The 19,056-nt window shown below is 44.2% G+C and overlaps 1 protein-coding gene across 3 annotated transcripts in view; it reads left to right on the top strand.

The window, feature by feature from the left end:
• The first annotated feature begins 308 nt into the window (after positions 1-308).
• The window catches only part of Kctd3 (potassium channel tetramerization domain containing 3), a 56,139-nt gene continuing 37,391 nt past the window's right edge, over positions 309-19,056 (top strand). Inside the window, exons 1-8 of one of the 3 annotated variants that reach the window (XM_041635422.1) lie at positions 309-635; positions 7,002-7,055; positions 7,415-7,460; positions 8,476-8,549; positions 15,341-15,399; positions 15,643-15,723; positions 16,559-16,699; positions 17,236-17,326. In XM_041635422.1, the coding sequence (XP_041491356.1) occupies positions 553-635; positions 7,002-7,055; positions 7,415-7,460; positions 8,476-8,549; positions 15,341-15,399; positions 15,643-15,723; positions 16,559-16,699; positions 17,236-17,326 (629 nt within the window). In that variant the 5' untranslated portion in view covers positions 309-552. The remainder of the gene's footprint in view (positions 636-7,001; positions 7,056-7,414; positions 7,461-8,475; positions 8,550-15,340; positions 15,400-15,642; positions 15,724-16,558; positions 16,700-17,235; positions 17,327-19,056) is intronic. The other 2 variants (XM_041635420.1, XM_041635421.1) reach the window with 2 other exon arrangements.

Below are 19,056 nucleotides of genomic sequence, written 5' to 3'. Positions count from 1 at the left end.
CATAATGCTGAGAGCAAAAAATCCGAATCAGTAAACAAAAAATGGTGTGTATCTGCATTCTAGAAACACTTTGCCAGACATGGATGTTTTTGCTTTCTGAGCAGTGGCAGCATGGAAGTTCTGGACTTCGCAGGTAACGAACTGTAAGGTGTTCAGAATCTTAACTTTGCACTGAATGTACACACGTGCATGAGACATCAACCCAAACAACTACCAAGCCTCCTTTGCTCTAGACCAGCCGCCCCTGACCCGCCCGCCGCCTGGAACTCCTCCTTCTTTCAGGCACCGCCCACTCCGTAGTCAGTGGTGCGCCGTTTTGTCCCACGCGGCGACCCGTCCTCCCGACGGCTGTGGCGGCCGCCATGGAGGCGAGTGGGCCCTGAGGAGAGGCCGGGCTCGGCCGGCGGCCTGTAGCCGCGGGAGGCGGAGGCCGGAGGCACGCAGCGGGGAAGGCTGGTGCTAACCGGGACGCCGCGGGAGGCTCGGTGCTCCGTGTGTGCTCCGGCCTGCGACCCGCCGCTCCTCGCTTCGGCCCCGGCTCCGGCCGCAGACATGGCGGGCGGGCACTGCGGCGGTTTCGCCGCGGCGGCGGCCAGCAGCGGGGAAATCGTGCAGCTGAACGTAGGGGGGACCAGGTGAGCAGATGGCCGCGCGGGGTCGGGTGGGGCGGGATAAGCCCAGGTGGGATACGCGCTGCAGCGGGGGCGCAGCCTGCAAGTCCAGGTGGGGTGCCAGCTGCTTGCAGGGCGGCGTCTTCACGGCGACTAGATGGGGCGCTCGCTGCAACCTGGGAAGCGTCTGCACGGCCAGGTGGGGTGCTCCCTGTAGCCTGGGCGTCGTCTGCACGGCCAGGTGGGACACCCTCTGCAGCCTGGGCGACGTTTGCACGGCCAGGTGGGGTACCCTCTGCAGCCTGGGGGGCGTCTGCACGGCCATGTGGGTACGGTACCCGCTGTGGCAGGGCTGCGTCTTCACGACCAGATGGACTGCCTGCTGCAGGCAGGGCGGCATCTTCATGGCCAGATGGGGTACCCACTGCAGGCGGCGACGCATTTGCATGGTCCAAGCAGCCCCGCCCATTCCTCAGAGTCTGGTCCCGGGTCAAGTGCGCTAGAACGCAGTCTTCTTTATTCCTCCTGGTTCCTGAGTGTTGGGCTAGAAAAGCCCAGTGGTACACAGAGCCTGCCTGAGCCAGTGACTCCCGGCCTCCCGCCTGCTAAGCGAGCGAGCTGACACTGAGCCGTGAGCTTTCCAGCAGGTTGTAGTCAGTTTCTCTTGGTGCATGGGCAAGGGTCTGTCTGTCCCACTTGTAGAGGAGTGTGTGGCTTGTGAGCACCTTGGTGTTGGCAAGAGAAAACTAGCTGGACTCTTTTTATCCTCACTTAGGCCCTCCACTTCCATTCTGTGCCTTTTATTAAGTTTGTAAAACAAAAACACCTCCCCCAAAACAACAACCAAATCCATTTTTGTAGGTTCGTCATGGCTTACACATTACTCTTCTCAGAAAAGGGTTATGTGTTGGCCCTAGTTGAGGGGATCACGGGTTTTAGGCACATAAGGACATAGGGAGCAGGGTACTCTGTAAGACTTTAATGATGTAACGCTTTTGCTTATTTCAAAGCTAGAGATTAGCAGCAGTGGAAACAGTGCTGTGACCCTCTGGGTGCTGGAGAAGTCTGGGCTAGGATTTGTCTTCCTGCTCTCTCTCCTTTTCCCTCCAAAGCAAAGTGTGAACAGGTGAAGCTGTTGCCTCTCTAACCGCACTGTGTGCATGCCAGGTCACACGCAGCTGTGTATCTCCTAATGTAAGAAATGTGGTTTCCCTGCCCACCTAAAATTACATGAATGTACTGCGAGTAGCTTGGTACGCAGAGGTGAAATACTCCGCACAAAGGGGTCTGAGGCATGTGTCACTACGAGGAGCAGGATTATGATATTTAAAATCTTGACGCTGGTTGGCTGACATATTTCTTGTCAGGCATTCAAAAGGACAGAGCATTATGACAAATCCTAAGCTATATTGTTAGCTTTGAAAAGATTTTGTCTTAAGTGTGTGTGTGTGTGAATGCAGGTTCAGTGTGTGAGTGCAGGTTCTGTGGAAGTCAAGACTCCCTTAGAGCTGGAGTTTCAGGTGTGGTGAGTTCTCTTGTGAGCCACCTGACATGGGTGCTGGGAACCGAGCAAGAGCAGCAAGTGATTCTAATCATTGAGCCATCTCCTCAGGCCTTATGTTGTTATTTACTGTATACTGGAGATGGATGTGGCCAGCAAGTATGGCTAGGCTGATAGAGGCGCTCAAAGAAGCAAAGCCTGGCAACCTGAGTGGCATCCCTAGAACCTGTGTACAGGTGAAAGAGGAAAGCTGACCCCACAGAGTTGTTCTCTGACCTCATATGCACATCGTGGCATGCCCCTCCCCACCCCATCCTACACCTGTATCCATAATAAAAAATAAAATAAAATAATAATAAAAAAGAAAGTGGGTGTCTTAGCGGCCGATCTCCAAGGACTACAAGTATACTCTAGCTTCGAGTCTTTTGTGGAACTTGATTCTGAATTTTTCAAAGTGCTAACCAGCGGAGAATACAAAATTGGCATAATTTTATTACTGGTTTAAACATTTTAGAAGACAGATAAAGGTTGTTAGGTGGGAATGAAACAGAGTTATTAGGGTTGAATACATCACAAGCAATGGCAGCATTTGATGCCAAGGGTTGGAGCCCCGCCTTCTAGGTCTTCATCAACCTACATACCCTGTTAGCACTTGAAAGCTAAAAGAGGGCAGAAGTCATGTTTATCTTGTACAAGTTTAACACAGTTAAGACAGTCACGAAAGTCCCTGGAAGAGATAGTGAGTGGCCGTGAGAGTCAGCAAAGATGCTGACTGCTGAAGATGGCCTGTGGCTTGGCTTGAAGCTCTGAAGTCACAGAGTAAGACGACAAAGTGTTTGTCCCGAGCTCAGGAGAAAGACAGAAGCAAGCTGCTCAAGGAATGAGAAGAACAAGCAAGTTTTTTGTCCCACTCAGTACTTGATGGGGATTTCTTTAAAAACTTGTAGTGTTTATTATTACAGCATCAGTGAAGAATCCCAGTGCTCAAGATCTATTTACTTAGGTATCAATTTAGGTAAGAGAGGGCCACTTGGTAGGGACCCACTTATGGGCAGTTTGGGAAAGAAGCTAGTTTCTTCTGCGCATAGCAGGCCCTCCCTCTGAGTTAGCACCCTTGGGCAAGTTGCTTGGTTGTGCTCAGTTCCCAGAAACAAAGTAATAAATAGTACCAGACTCAGACTGATAGAACTTGAAATAAACGTGAGGGTTAGTGGTATCATAGTGATATTTTATAACAAATTATTTGACTTGGGTTGCTTTCATATTTTCAGGTTAATTTAGTAGCAAGCCACTAGAGTGGAGGATAACTGAATATACTAATTTCTTTAGTCATCTTTTTGATATGTTTACCATCCATCTATCTATACTTGGCATACTTCAGATATAAGATAAAAAATAGAAAAGGCTCTCATATATATGTAACAAAAAGCTATGTTAATCATATATATATTACATATATACATATATGTGATATATATACACACACACACACACACACTCATGTCTCTTTGCCCAAAGTTGCAGATTATCTTCTGGGGTGTGCTTGATACTCATTGACTATATAGTGCAGGCTTCCTTCCTGCTGCCTGACTGTCTCCACCTCTTGAGTGCTGGGATTACAGCAGTGTGCTACCATGCCTAGTTGGGCATTATGATTTTAAGCAGTGTTGTAATAGGAGCGGCGAGCTATGTTCCTGGCACCCGGTCGCCCGCATGACTAGCTTTACACCCGAAATAATTACACGGAAACTGTATTCTTTTAAACACTGCTTGGCCCATTATATCTAGCCTCTTCTCGGCTAACTCTCGCACCTGGACTAGCCCATTTCTAATAATGTGGGTAGCCCACAAGGGGGCTTACCAGGGAAGACCTTAACCTGCGTCTGTCTGGAGTGGGAGAATCATGGCGGCTCCTGACTCGGCTTCTTTCTCCCAGCATTCTGTTCTGTTTACTCTGCCTATCTAAATTCTACCCTATCAGAGGGCCAAGCAGTTTCTTTATTAATTAACCAATGAAAGCAACAGATAGACAGATGACCCACCTCCATCAAAGCAGGCCTGTGTACATGGTTTCCTGAAAGTGATGAATATGGACTATCAGAAGCAATAAACTATGCACTTTTTTTTTTCTGTGACGAATACTGAAGAAAGCAGCTCGCAGAGGTCAGAGCTTCTCTGGGCTCCTTTTGGGGGCTGCAGGCCGTGGTGCAGAAGCTAAATGGGGTGGCCGCGCTGTCTGCACTCACGCAGGGAGTGATGCCTACTGCTGTTCAGGCCCTTTCCTTATTATTCAGTCCTTCCTCCCAGAAACAGGCAGCACCACTCCGTGGCCTCTGCTTCAGTTCCTGCCTTGAGTTCCTGAACACCAGCCGACGGAATGGTGCTGGTTGTTTTTATTTTGTATTGTTTTTTTGTCTGTGTAAGGGAAGAGAGAGTTATCTAGGAAGAGGAAACCTCAGTTGAGAAATTGTCTCCTGGGGCTGGAGAGATGGCTCAGAGGTTAAGAGCATTGCCTGCTCTTCCAAAGGTCCTGAGTTCAATTCCCAGCAACCACATGGTAGGTCACAACCATCTGTAATGGGGTCTGGTGCCCTCTTCTGGCCTGCAGGCATACACACAGACAGAATATTATATACATAATAAATAAATAAATAAGTATTTTTTAAAAAAGAAATTGTCTCCTTCAGATTGGCCTGTAGGCAAATCTTTGGGACATTTTCTTGATTAATTGTTGATGTGAGAAGGCCAGGCCACTGTGGGTGGTACCTCTCTTGGGCAGGTGGTCCTGGGTTGTGCAAAGCAAGCTGAATAAGCTGTGAGAAACATTTTCTTTATTGCTAATTGCTGTAGGAGGCCCAGCATGCTGTAGGTGGTTCCATCCCTAAGTAGGCAGGTGTAAGCTGTATCAGAAAGGGAGCTAGCAAGTAGCATTGCTCCATGGCTTCTGCTTCAGTTCCTGCCTTGTTTTCCCGCTTTGGCCTCCTTCAGTGATCAACTGAGACCTGGAAGCCAAATACACCCTAGGTTGATTCTGTTCAGTGTTTTATCATAGCAGCAGCAGTCAAGCTAGGACTAGGGTGGATCTCCCACTTCATTTAATCTAATCTAGAATTCCTTTGCAGACATGCCCAAAGGTTTGTGCGTTTGCTAAAACACACTGCTAGGAAAACTTGGCATGCTTTCTTGAGGATATGAACTCCTTCCTATTTATTATATCTTTATGTATTTATTTGAGACAAAGTCTCATTGGCCTCTAATTTGCTGTGTACCTCAGACTGGCATGAAGCTCAGACCATTCTCCTGCCTCCACCTCTGGATTAGTGGAATTACAGGCATGCACCGCCTAACCTGGTTTTAGCTCCTTTCTTTGTCAGATTAATGAGCATAGGGATTGCTTGACAACACTTAGATTATTTATGACTTGTGAAATTAGTTGGGAGTTAGCATCCCTGTGTCCCTATGAGATCTTTCAATGGAACATATGTAGAGATCTATCTACAGGAAATGAACTATTTTGGGCTGGAGAGTTGGTTCAGTGGTTAAGAGCACTTATTGCTCTTGCAGAAGACCCAGTTTTGAATTGCAGCACCCACATGGTATCTCACAACTGCTGTCCAGTCCCACTGTGGTCATTAGGCACGCACATGGTGCACATTGATGATGTGCAGACAAAACACTCATACACAGAGATAATAAATAAATCTTCTAGGAACCATTATCTCCTTTTTTCCCTTTGTAGGTCAGTGTGAGGGCGTATTTTTCTCACAGACTGAGTTTGTGGGTGGAGGAGGCAGAGATCATTTTTTCTCTATGATTAAGAAGCTTCCTTTGATAACAGTAGGCAATGTCTGTGAGATAATTGGGTGGTGTCAGACATTTTTATGGAAGGGAACTTGTACTTTTTTCTGCTGTTACTGACATTAGGTGACAAGGCCTGGTCATGCCAATGGCCACATGGACAGCTTAGTAACATGTTTCCCAATACGTTATATAGAAATGTTCTGTTGTAACCATAGAAGGTCCACAGGTTTTACAGAGGAATCCATGTCTGTTTGTACAAAGCACTTAGTTGTGCATCTGATTATCACACCTCTATTTCAGAGTAGCTGTTGGGTCTGTGCCAGCGTGAGACTACAGGATGACAGGTCATTCTGCAAACACTGCCACCTACTTTTAAAAACATCATCATTACTGTTATAAAACTCCTGAAAGTAGCCTTGAAGTTGTACAGTTTTTAGGAAACGTTTGAAGCCCTTGCTGTCTCTGTGCTTAGTGTGCACTCGGCCTCTGCAGTTCTCAGCTTGGCCTGCAGTTGGCTGACATCTGCTGTGCCACTTGGAAGATGAGAAGGGAAAGGAATGGCATTGAATGACCGGCCGGGATGAGCAAGGAGCAAACAGCACCCACTTATGAACTGGAGCTAGCCCAAGGTGCTGTATAGAGAGTGTCGGATATAATTTACACGAGTTACTAGTTGCTCAGAAAAGGGTCATACAGAATGGAGTGTCTGGAAACACCGCTGTGGATTTGGTAACCTTATAGTGTCAGCAAGAAGGCTGGGATTTAGAGTACTGGCCGTGGAGAAGGTGCTGAGCTGGGGTGAAGACAGGAGACAGAGCACGAAGTGGAGAGACAGCAGTGGCACCAGAGATTCACACATAGCTGAGCCCAGAAGTTGGGATTTGTTGTGATGAACTAGAAAAGTTGGGGGTTAGGAAGCTTTGCTTTTGATTTTGCTGTTGAAAATCTTAACTCTGATTGCACAGCAGGAAAATCTGTAAGTAGTAGACAGGATAATCAATGCAAATCCAGTCATACCTGCTTGTGTGTGTTGCTGTCTCCTGTCGCAAGGTGTTCTCAGTTATAATTCAAGGCGGTTTCAATTGCAGGTTCAGCACCTCAAGACAGACACTTATGTGGATTCCAGACTCCTTTTTTTCCAGGTAATTAATGTAATTCTTTGTTATTATACACTTGATTACTTGCCAAAATATGAAACTTTTTCCTTATTAGTTAAGTTTATTATTGTTAAAAATGTCAACTCTTAAGTTAGAAATTTTATTGTTTTCATACCATTGAGAAGGTTCTACTGTGTATCCCAGTCTGATCTTTAACCCTTGTTCTTCCTGCTCAGCCTTCTAATTGTTGGAGTTATAGGCTTACACCCCACACCTGGTTCAAACTGAGATTGTTTTTAAAGTTGGAGATAGAAAATTTGCTTGTATTGGCTTTGGCATTTAGAAAGGAAGTTGCTTATGTTCAGATTTTGTAACTAACTCTAGCTTGTTTTAATGGCTCCTAGTTTGCTGAGTGGGAGAATTTCAACACTTCGGGATGAAACTGGTGCTGTAAGTATAACGTGTTTCTAAATTCAATCAGCAGATGTTTATAATTTTTAGTGTATAGTGACAAGAAGGCTCACATTTTAGTCAACATAAAGTTAGTGTGGCTGTTTTTGTGAATTGTCACATATAGGGTTTCTAAACTGTAGAGAGACTCTTAAGCAGTAACTGTCTATTGTATACAGCAGTTTGAGGTGTTTGTGATCAGAACCATTATAGGGTGTAACTTGTATTGACAATTGACAGAATAGTTCTTAGTCAATAATTGAAACTTTAAAAGTCAATAAATATAAATAAAATATTTTGGTATTAGAGTGGCAGGAACTTGCAGGTGGTAGTCTCATAAGTTTTATGAACTGTGAAGCAATACAGTGCGGGAACAAAGGCCTGTGCAGTTGAAGCCAAGAGGTTGGTTTCTGCTCTGAAAACATTGCTGTGGATGCAGTGGTGTTCAGGTAACTAGTGTTAACGAGAGTGACAGCCCACAGAAGCATTTGTAGTTGTTTATTTGATGAGATTTGCAGGCAAAACAAAGTAGCAAATCAGATGTGTCTGCATGAAGTTATCTTAGTTAAAAATTAAATTAAAAAACCCAGTTCTTGGTTTTTCTGATGGAAGCATCTTTGTCCTCTGTATTATGTGGTCTCCCATCAGTTATCCTCCTGCCCCTTGAAGCAGAGGTGGTGAGGTTGTCAGCAAAGCCTGTGGAGGTCCTCCCTGTGAGTGACAGCACAGGAGAGACACAGAACACCCTTCACCATTCCTGGGTGTCACAGCGGCTGCCACAGTGTGTGCTGCCATAGCATGAGGTTTCCCGGGTGCCTTTCCCCCAAGCCTTTCAGTAACTAGAAACAAAAATACTTACGTGATCACACTGACTGACCATGGCTACACCATTTCAGTTTGAGAAGCATCAAAACCAAGGAAATCTCAGTCTGTCTCTGTTCCTCATTGGTGTTTCAGGTGTTGAAGGAGGGACATACATTTTTGACTTGATAATAAAACAGTTCTTCACTTGCAGATATTTATTGATAGGGACCCGGCAGCATTCGCCCCTATTTTAAATTTTCTTCGGACAAAAGAACTCGACTTAAGGTAAGAGTCTTGTCGTTTCTGAGGACTTGCTGGCAGCCAGTGTTTGGGCCTGTTCACAAAGTAGTGGCTTGCCCTAGACTGCTTTTTAGCTGATGTGTTTGTGCTTACCAGCACACCGTGTTCACAGTTAGTAAGATAAAGTTTACAGTGTGTGACAGTTATGGCAGGTAATTACTGCATCATCTCCTCAAATGATCTTGTGTTGGGAACCTTTAGTGTGTCCTTGGTAGCTAATTGTAGGCCATAGCGCCAGCTGTGCTATGCACTTTGGCTGACTCTCTACTTGCTTTGTTACCTGCTTCTTGCACTTTCTTTCCCCTCAGTCCCCGTTCTGGCCTCTGAGCATCTCTGATCTACCCTGTGACAACAAGCATCCTCAGCTGAAGTTGGATGGGTACAGGCCAGCAGGCCTCTTTCCTTCAGGATGCTGTGGCAGCTCCCTGGGCAGTTCCCTGTTTTGCACTGCTGTATGCCATTCAGTTCTGCAGGCAGCAGTCAGTCTGATCAGGCTGCTGTTGTGCTGAAGACATAGAGGTTATTTCAGACAAATGACTGATGGTTTGGCCTTGCTCGTCTGTTTTCGGCCTGTGCTTCAGCTCTCTCAATAGTGTCAGCTCTGGTGTCTGTTTCTGCTGTATTTGCCTAGGACTTTGTGCCCACCAGCGCCTCAGCTCTTGCTGTGTATTCTTACCTTTTTACTGATCTTTCTCCAGCAGACCTCAGCTCCAGAAGGACACCCACTCTTTCCTGTGTCCCGAGTCCAGCCTTGTGATGGACATGTAGTAGATTATGGATGGTTATGGATTATGAATGGTTACTTAGACTGTATTTGTGAATTTGCCGTCTTGAATTAGTTTACATTCCTACCAGAAACATTAGTATTTTTTTTTAATTTTTTTTATTTATTAAAGATTTCTGACTCCTCCCCGCCACCGCTTCCCATTTCCCTCCCCTCCCCCGGTCAAATCCCCCTCCCTCGTCTGCCCAAAGAGCAATCAGGGTTCCTTGCCCTGTGGGAAGTCCAAGGACCACCCACCTCCATCCAGGTCTAGTAAGGTGAGCATCCAAACTGCCTAGGCTCCCGCAAAGCCAGTACGTGCAGTAGGATCAAAAACCAATTACCATTGTTCTTGAGTTCTCAGTAGTCCTCATTGTCCGCTATGTTCAGCAAGTCCGGTTTTATCCCATGCTTTTTCAGACCCAGGCCAGCTGGCCTTGGTGAGTTCCCAAAAGAACATCCCCATTGTCTTAGTGTGTGGGTGCACCCCTCGCGGTCCTGAGTTCCTTGCTCGTGCCCTCTCTCCATCTGCTCCTGTTTTGGACCTTGAGATTTCTGTCCGGTGCTCCAATGTGGGTCTCTGTCTCTGTCTCCTTTCACCGCCTGATGAAGGTTAATATTCAGGAGGATGCCTATATGTTTTTCTTTGGGTTCACCTTCTTATTTAGCTTCTCTAGTATCACGAATTATAGGCTCAATGTCCTTTATTTATGGCTAGAAACCAAATATGAGTGAGTACATCCCATGTTCCTCTTTTTGGGTCTGGCTTACCTCACTAAGGATAGTGTTTTCTATTTCCGTCCATTTGTATGCAAAACTCAAGAAGTCATTGTTTTTTACTGCTGAGTAGTACTGTAATATGTATATATTCCATACTTTCTTCATCCATTCTTCCATTGAAGGGCATCTCGGTTGTTTCCAGGTTCTGGCTATTACAAATAATGCTGCTATGAACATAGTTGAACAAATACTTTTGTAGTATGATAGGGCATCTCTTGGGTATATTCCCAAGAGTGGTATTGCTGGGTCCAGGGGTAGGTTGATCCCAAATTTCCTGAGAAACCGCCACACTGCTTTCCAAAGTGGTTGCACAAGTTTGCATTCCACTAGCAATGGATGAGGTAACCCCTTTCTTGACATCCTCTCCAGCAAAGAATATCATTGGTGTTTTTGATATTAGCCATTCTGACAGGTGTAAGATGCTATCTTAAAGTTGTCTTGATTTGCATTTCCCTGATCGCTAAGGAAGCTGAGCTTGATCTTAAGTGTCTTTTGGCCATTTGAACTTCTTCTGTTGGGAATTCTCTGTTTAGCTCAGTGCCCCATTTTATAATTGGGTTGATTAGCCTTTTACGGTCTAGTTTCTTGAGTTCTTTATATATTTTGGAGATCAGCCCTTTGTCAGTTGTGGGGTTGGTGAAGATCTTCTCCCAGTCAGTGGGTTGCCTTTTTGTCTTAGTGACAGTGTCCTTTGCTTTACAGAAGCATCTCAGTCTCAAGAGGTCCCATTTATTCAATGATGCCCTTAATGTCTGTGCTGCTGGGGTTATACATAGGAAGTGGTCTCCTGTACCCATGTATTGTAGAGTACTTCCCACTTTCTCTTCTATCAGGTTCAGTGTGTTCTGACTGATATTGAGGTCTTTAATCCATTTGGACTTGAGTTTTGTACATGGTGATAGATATGGATCTATTTTCATTCTTCTACAGATTGACATCCAGTTCTGCCAGCACAATTTGTTGAAGATGCTCTCTTTTTTCCATTGTATACTTTTAGCTCCTTTATCGAAAATCAGGTGTTCATAGGTTTGTGGGTTAATGTCAGGGTCTTCTATTCGATTCCATTAGTCGACTTCTCCGTTTTTATGCCAATACCAAGCTGTTTTCAATACTGTAGCTCTGTAATAGAGTTTGAAGTCAGGGATGGTAATGCCTCTAGACGATCCTTTATTGTATAAGATTGTTTTGGTTATCCTGGGTTTTTTGTTTTTCCATATAAAGTTGATTATTGTCTTCTCCAGATCTGTGAAGAATGTTGATGGGGATTGCATTGAATCTATAGATTGCTTTTGGTAGAATTGCCATTTTTACTATGTTGATCCTCCCAATCCAAGAGCAAGGGAGATCCTTCCATTTTCTGGTGTCCTCTTCAATTTCTTTCTTCAATGCCTTAAAGTTCTTGTCAAATAGATCTTTCACTTCCTTGGTAAGAGTTACCCCAAGATATTTTATGCTATTTGTGGCTATCGTGAAAGGTGATGCTTCTCTGATTTCCCTCTTTGCTTCCTTATCCTTAGTGTATAGGAAAGCAACTGATTTTTTGGAGTTGATCTTTTATCCTGCCACATTACTAAAGGTGTTTATCAGCTGTAGGAGTTCTTTGGTAGAGTTTTTGGGGTTGCTTACGTATACTATCGTATCATCTGCAAATAACGAAAGCTTAACTTCTTCCTTTCCAATTCGAATCCCCTTGATCCCCTTATGTTGTCTTATTGCTATTGCTAGAATTTCAAGCACTATATTGAAGAGGTATGGCGAGAGTGGACATCCTTGTCGTGTTCCTGATTTTAGTGGGATGGCTTTGAGTTTTTCTCCATTTAATTTAATGTTAGCTGTCGGCTTGCTGTAAATAGCTTTTATTATATTTATGACCCTTGTATTCCTAATCTCTCCAAGACCTTTATCATAAAGGGGTGTTGAATTTTGTCAAATGCTTTTTCAGCATCTAATGAAATGATCATACGGTTTTTTCTTTCAGTTTATTTATATGATGGATTACATTGATAGATTTGCGTATGTTGAACCAGCCCTGCATCTCTGGGATGAAGCCTACTTGATCATAATGGATAATTTTTCTAAGTGTTCTTGGATTTAGTTTGCCAGTATTTTATTGAGAATTTTTGCGTCGATGTTCATGAGTGAGATTGGCCTGTAATTCTCTTTCTTAGTTGGGTCTTTGTGTGGTTTTGGTATCAGGGTAACTGTAGCTTCATAAAAGGAATTTGGCAATGACTCTTCTGTTTCTATATTGTGAAATACATTTAGGTGTATAGGTATTAGCTCTTCTTGGAAGTTCTGGTAGAATTCTGCATTGAAACCATCTGGTCCTGGGCTTTTTTTGGAAGGGAGGTTTTTGATAACAGCTTCTAATTCTTTGCGACTAACTGGTCTATTTAAATTGTTTACCTGGTCCTGGTTTAACTTTGGTATATGGTACTTATCTAAAAAAATATTCATTTCTTTTGCATTTTCCAGTTTTGTGGCATACAGGCTTTTGTAGTAAGATCTAATGATTCTCTGAATTTCCTCTGTGTCTGTGGTTATGTCCCCCTTTTCATTTCTGATCTTATTAATTTGCGTGTTCTCTCTCTGTTGTTTAATTAGTTTGGATAGGGGTTTGTCGATCTTGTTGATTTTCTCCAAGAACCAACTTTTTGTTTCATTGATTCTTTGAATTGTTTTCTGTGTTTCTATTTTGTTGATTTCAGCCCTCAGTTTGATTATTTCCAGTCTTCTACTTCTTCTGGGTGAGTCTGCTTCTTTTTTTTTCTAGAGCTTTCAGGTGTGCTGTTAAGTCTCCAATGTGTGCGTTCTCCGTTTTCTTTAAGTGGGCACTTAGTGCTATGAACTTTCCTCTTAGCACTGCTTTCATAGTGTCCCATAGGTTTGAGTATGTTGTCCCTTTATTTTCATTAAATTCAAGGAAGACTTTAATTTATTTCTTAATTTCTTCCTTGACCCAGGTGTGGTTCAGTAGTTGACTGTTCCGTTTCCATGAGTTTGTAGGCTTTCTGGGGGTAGCATTGTTGTTGCCTTCTAACTTAAATCTGTGGTGATCTGAGAAGACGCAGGTGGATCCTGATATTTTTTTGTATCTGTGGAGGTTTCCTTTGTTTCCGAGTATGTGGTCAATTTTCGACAAGGTTCCATGAGCTGCAGAGAAGAAGGTATATTCTTTCCTGTTTGGGTGGAGTGTTCTATAGATGTCAGTTAAGTCCATTTGCTTCATTACCTCCAACAATTATCTTAATTCTCTATTAGGTTTCTTTCTGATTGACCTGTCCATTGGTGAGAGAGGTGTGTTGAAGTCTCCTACTACTAACATTAGTATTTTTGGAAAGGATTTTGTAAGGTCGTCTTTTAGGAACCTTGGAGTTACCGTTAGCTGCTACTTCACTTAATTTTGGCTCCTTACTCACTGAAGGTGTGCTCTTTTCAGATGAAGCTGTATATTCATTTATTTTGGTCCAGTTTGTTCTCTCATGTATATGTGTGTGTGTGTGTGTGTGTGTGTGTGTGTGTGTGTGTGTGTGTGTGTGTGTATATATATATATATACACACACACACACACACAAGCCAGGCACGTATTATGTCAGTGGAAGAGTGTTGAAATATGCTTGTTTGTGTTTTCTGTCTGGGCCTGGAATAAGTAAGAGATGGGCAATCAGTTTCTTTAGAGAAATTAATTCAAAAGTCTCTGTTTACTTGTAACTGACCCACAGTTCCATCCACAGGAAGGCCCACTACTTCTTTGCCTCTCTTCATGGCAGCTAACACCTTTTGGTGCTTAAAAGAGGCCCAGCAAATTTAAATTTTATGAGTGGTTTCTTTTAAAAAAGAAAGGAAGAAATTTGTAAAAAAAAAAATTCTTTTAACCATTTCTTGCATAACATTTTTGTATTGCTGTGACCACTAATTACGAATTTGTTTCCCAGTTGTTCAGGGGACTGCCTGCTGCTCCTTGAGGAGTCCCCTGTTTGTCCTGAACCCTTTGTTGTCTTTGCCTTTGCCACTGTATTGTTGACTTTTGGTTTTAAAGGGGAGTTGGGAAGTTTTCAGCATTCGTGTGTGTGTGTGTCCCCGTGTCCAAACTAAGGTTGATGTCAGGCACCTTGATCTCTCTCTCTGCCTTTTATTTGGAGGCAGGGTCTCTCAGTTGAGCCCAGATCTTACCATTACTTGGGTTAGGTTAGCTAGCCACTTTGCTCTAAGGTCTTCCTCTGCCTTCCACATTCTGGGGTTACAGGTGGGCTACCACACTCATCCAACTGTCATTTCTGTGATGTGGATGAGTCTGAACTCCTACCGCTTGTGTCCTCATCTTTGGGCTGCAGCTGCCCTACTCCAACCCTTCCTAGCCAATACCTTCTCATAGCAGTTAACTCAGTTATATATGCTAAGGCTTCCTAGAGGAGGAGCAGATCACAGCTGGGCCTTCCAGTGCCTCATGCGTGCTGTGGGCTCTGGAGCTTCCTCTCCTTTCAGTTCTTTATGGGTTCCTAACTTCACTAGGGTGCGATAGCACTGTCTGGATCTGGATAGTGTCCTTGCTGGACCTTTAAAACCCAAGTCTCACTTGATTTTACTTCGCACATTGCAGGTGTGGAAGTGAGCACTGTTGTAGGCACAGTCAGGAGGAGGGGGAGCTTACAGGGTCTCACAGTACAATGGGGTAAGGTTACAGTATAAATAGAAAGAAGTCCAGTAAGACAGTGGTTTCTGCTGCTTTCTGTTGGTCAGATTTTCCTTGATAATTTGTTTGTATTAGCCCTCAAATCCCTGTTGCTCACACAAATATGTATGGTCTTTATGTCGGTAACAAAATGTTTTTATTTAAAGTTTTATTTATTATTGTTTTATGTGGGTATGTTTTGTCCACACATGAGTCTGTACCATGTACATACATTGTGCTTTTGGAGGTCAGGAGAAATTGGAGCCCCTGGAAGTGGAGTTTCAGGTGGATGTGAGCTGCCCTTCAGGTGGTATGAACTGAATCCGTCTCCTCTGAAGAGCAGTGCACACTCCTAGCCTCAAACACCTCTCCAGCCCCAACACTACGCTGTGCTCTGTGATGTTTCTTTCAGGTGCTTAATGGCGTTAGAAAAACAGTGTGAGAAAAACAGGATTTAAGCTTGACGTCTGTCCCCTTGAGCCGGTGCTTCTCAGTCGTCTGAGTGGCAGCCCAGGCTGTCGGTGTCAGCGAGCTCACAGCCTTTCTTCGTCTCTTTGTAGGGGAGTGAGCATCAGTGTCCTCAGACACGAAGCCGAGTTTTACGGGATCACTCCGCTAGGTATGTGTTGATCTCCCAGGATTTACCCTGTCTGCAGACTTACCCAAAGGCAGAGTGTCTTCTATCAGGTCCTCCTCAGAGTGCTCAGTGTTTCCTAGTAAAAAGATAACCTCAGCTGTTTAAGGGAGGAACCCTTAAACGTTCCTCCTTTCTCTTCTCACTGCCCTTAACTAGAGAAAGTCTACGTGAGCAGGTCTGTGTGTGCATGTGTGTCCCCTGACGAGCTTGCGTTGCCTCTTACAGTGCGAAGGCTGCTGCTGTGTGAGGAGCTGGAGAGGTCGTCCTGTGGCAGTGTCCTGTTCCACGGCTACTTGCCCCCACCAGGTACTGCTGCTTGCATTTGTTCAGACTTGTTGAGCAGGAACAAACAGAGAAATTAGAAAACCCATCTTGGTTATTTGAGTTTGGATAAATCTGAACCTCATTAGACTGTGTCCTTTTATGATAGTGAAGTCACACAGTATGTAGAACAGGCAGGGGTTGACGCCTTCTTCTGTAGGGCCAAAGAAGCAAACCGTGGCAGCCCCACAGCTGCCATGTTACCACTGACCCCTTAGCCCGAGGCCTTAAGCCCTGGAGCTCTGTGGAGTTCGGTTAGTGTCCCCTTGGTTACTTTGCCTGTGCAGCACTGTGCTTCTGAGGGAGGTGTTGCTTTTGAAAAGATCCTGCTGAAAGCATGAGGAAATGAAGCCTTGAGACAGTGAATTTGGACATAGTTAGGATGGCAGGTGACTACTATAAGCCCAAAGAGCAGCTTAGACTAGACGGATTGATTGCTCATTATCCTGAAGCTGGGTCAAAGGGCACATCATATGATAAGTCTTAATCTCACTGGCTGTGAATAGTAAAACTTGCAGGAATTGGTTGGATTGTTTCTTATTTTTTTATTTTTGGTTATAGTTAAATTGTTTGCCATACACTGACGTGTTTGGAGACTGGTTGGAGGTGTAACCTCACACTGACATGCTTGGAGACTGGTTGGAGGTGTAACCTCACACTGACATGCTTGGAGATCTTGTGTAGGTGTAACCCACACATGACGTGCTTGGAGAACTGGTATAGGTGTAACAAAGTTTAGATGTTCTTGTCCTTCTGTTACAATGACATATTTTTAATTTGTAGAAGAGAAACAGATAAATTTGTGTCTTCTCCTTTGTAGGCATTCCCAACCGTAAAATAACTAGCACAGCTAGATCCTCAGTGGATGCTAGGAATGGACTGAATTCTGTGGAAGGCGAAGCCCAGGGAAGCGGGACCCAGCCTGTGCTCTCTGGAAATGGAAATGAGACTGTTAGGCTGGGTAAGCCAGGGGTAGGGTGGGGGGTTGAAACCCAGAGGAGAGCTTGTACTTCGTTCTCAGATAGGCTGCGTGAGTTTTGAATATTCCTCTTTTGCTCCACACAGACACAGACCACACACACTCTTAGGGCACTGTGTGTTATACCCATGGCTACAGTACTGAGTGTTGTGGTACCAAGCCGTATCTAGACTCATCATTTATATCTTGGAAAATCTCATTTAACACACATTTTTATTTGAAGTGTAATATGATCCTCTGACTTTGTTTTTTCTCTTTTTCTTTTGTCTGTAGAGCAGTTGACAAACTGTGTTGAGAGCTAGCTAGTGAGTTCCCATTAGGCTGCTGGGGCTGTGTGGTATCTGTTGGAACTACTTAACTCTGCCTCTGTCTGGTGCAGGCAAGCTTTGTTGTAATAATTTATGAGCCTGCTCTGCTCTGACCCCCTTTCACCCAGACAGGCAGAAGCATGAAATGGCCTCAAAGCCAGAACTTTCCAACTCATTTAAGATGTAAATGCTTCTCTCTAAAACCGGCAGGGTTTCCAGTGGACCCACGAAAAGTGCTAATAGTCGCTGGCCACCACAACTGGATCGTAGCTGCGTATGCACACTTCGCTGTGTGCTACAGGTACCTCGTCCTTAAGCATTATTTGGTTTTATTTTAGATCATTTATTTTATATTTAGGTTGAATATCTGTTTCTTTTAGTCATCAGTTTTTCTCCTGTGTGTTTCCCACTTCACTTGGTAAAAATTTGTTTTTACTTGATACCTACTTTATTCATGCTTCTGACAGCCTTACTGGATGTTTCTCAGGTGGTAGAAACTGATACAGATGAGACATGTTTGTTGTTTTTTTCTGGCTGATGACATTAGGCAGGATTATTAATGTGAACCCTCCAATCTCTTTTTTATGATGAGTCAGTCTTGTGCTATGCAGTAGAGTGGAGCTCTGTGCTATATAGCGGTCACACTGTGGGGCGGAGTCAGGCAGGGCTGCTGTGTGTGAGTGACACAGCCCAGTGTCTACACTGTGCGGAGTTTGCAGCTGTTGGATTGGATTGAAGGGCAATGGGGAAGAGTGCAGGGTCCAAAGTTATAGGAGGAGGAGGAGCGGCGGGCTGCATCCCACAGCCCAGCTAGCTTAACCCCCAAAATTATCACACAGAAATTGTATTACTTAAATCACTGCCTGACCTATTATCTCTAGCCTCTTATTGGCTAATTTTTACATCTTGATTTAACCCATTTCTAATAAATCTGTGTATCACCGCAACGTTGTGGCTTACCAGGAAAGATTCTAACCAGCATCCATCTCAGGCAGGAGAACCATGGCGTCTGCCACATTGCCCTTCTTCCCAGCATACAGTTCTGTCTAATCTGCCTACCTAAGTGCTGTCCTATCAGAAGGTCAAGGCAGTTTCTTTATTCAACCAATGAAAGCAACACATAGACAGAAGAACCTCCTACACCACAAAGTGACTTTGTTTGTGTTTAACTGGGGAACGTTTGACTCTTTCTTCAAAGCCCCATGGGCTGTGGACCACAGGCAGTGTTATTACTCTGATGGAAGAGGCAGAGAGGTGGCCAGAATATACTCTCTTTAAATTTTGTTGTTGGAAAGTCAAAGAAGTTAGAGATTTTCGTCATTTTGGTTAAGGAAAAAAATAGCTGAAGGTTAAAAGTTTTAAAAAAAAATATCCTTCAGGAGTTGTTTATAGTCCCATTGTAAATACTGCAACGTGCCATGCAGGTTTGCCTCTGTAAATACTGCAATGTGCCACGCAGATTTGTGTCTTGTAAATACTGCAGTGTGCCACACAGGTTTGTGTCTGTAAATACTGCAACGTGCCATGCAGGTTTGCCTCTGTAAATACTGCAGTGTGCCTTGCAGGTTTGCCTCTGGAAGGAACTGCATGCCACCTGCTTGGGCATGGCTTTGGTTGTAGTTGTGAATAGGTTACTTTGTTCTGACACTTTACAGGGTTTTAATTCAATTACCAAGGAGTATAGAAATTAGCTTTGGGGTGGTTATTTTGTAGATAGCGCTTACATATCATGAGATTAATTTAGTAAGGGGAATTTTTTAGAGTTGTTTTGTATTTACCACCATCTGAGCCTAAACTGAAGCTCCCTGGGTGCCAGTCTAGTGGCTGTTTCCCACTGGCTGCACGTTTGACTATGGACAAGGATTCCAGACCTGCGTGGCTCTGATGCTTAGATTATGGCAGCCTCGCCCGTCACCGTGCTAGCTATAGGGAATGTTGAAGAAAATCCCACAGGAGGAAGGAAGGGACAAGGACGAGTGATGCTGCTCACATCTGCCTTTGATCACAGTCTATGCTTACCTGGGCAGTCTC

This window comes from Microtus oregoni, unplaced genomic scaffold, assembly GCF_018167655.1.
Source record: "Microtus oregoni isolate MIOR12 unplaced genomic scaffold, Mior012 000047F_ref0000412, whole genome shotgun sequence".
NCBI lineage: Eukaryota > Metazoa > Chordata > Mammalia > Rodentia > Cricetidae > Microtus > Microtus oregoni.
This window is presented reverse-complemented; position numbering and strand designations above follow the sequence as displayed.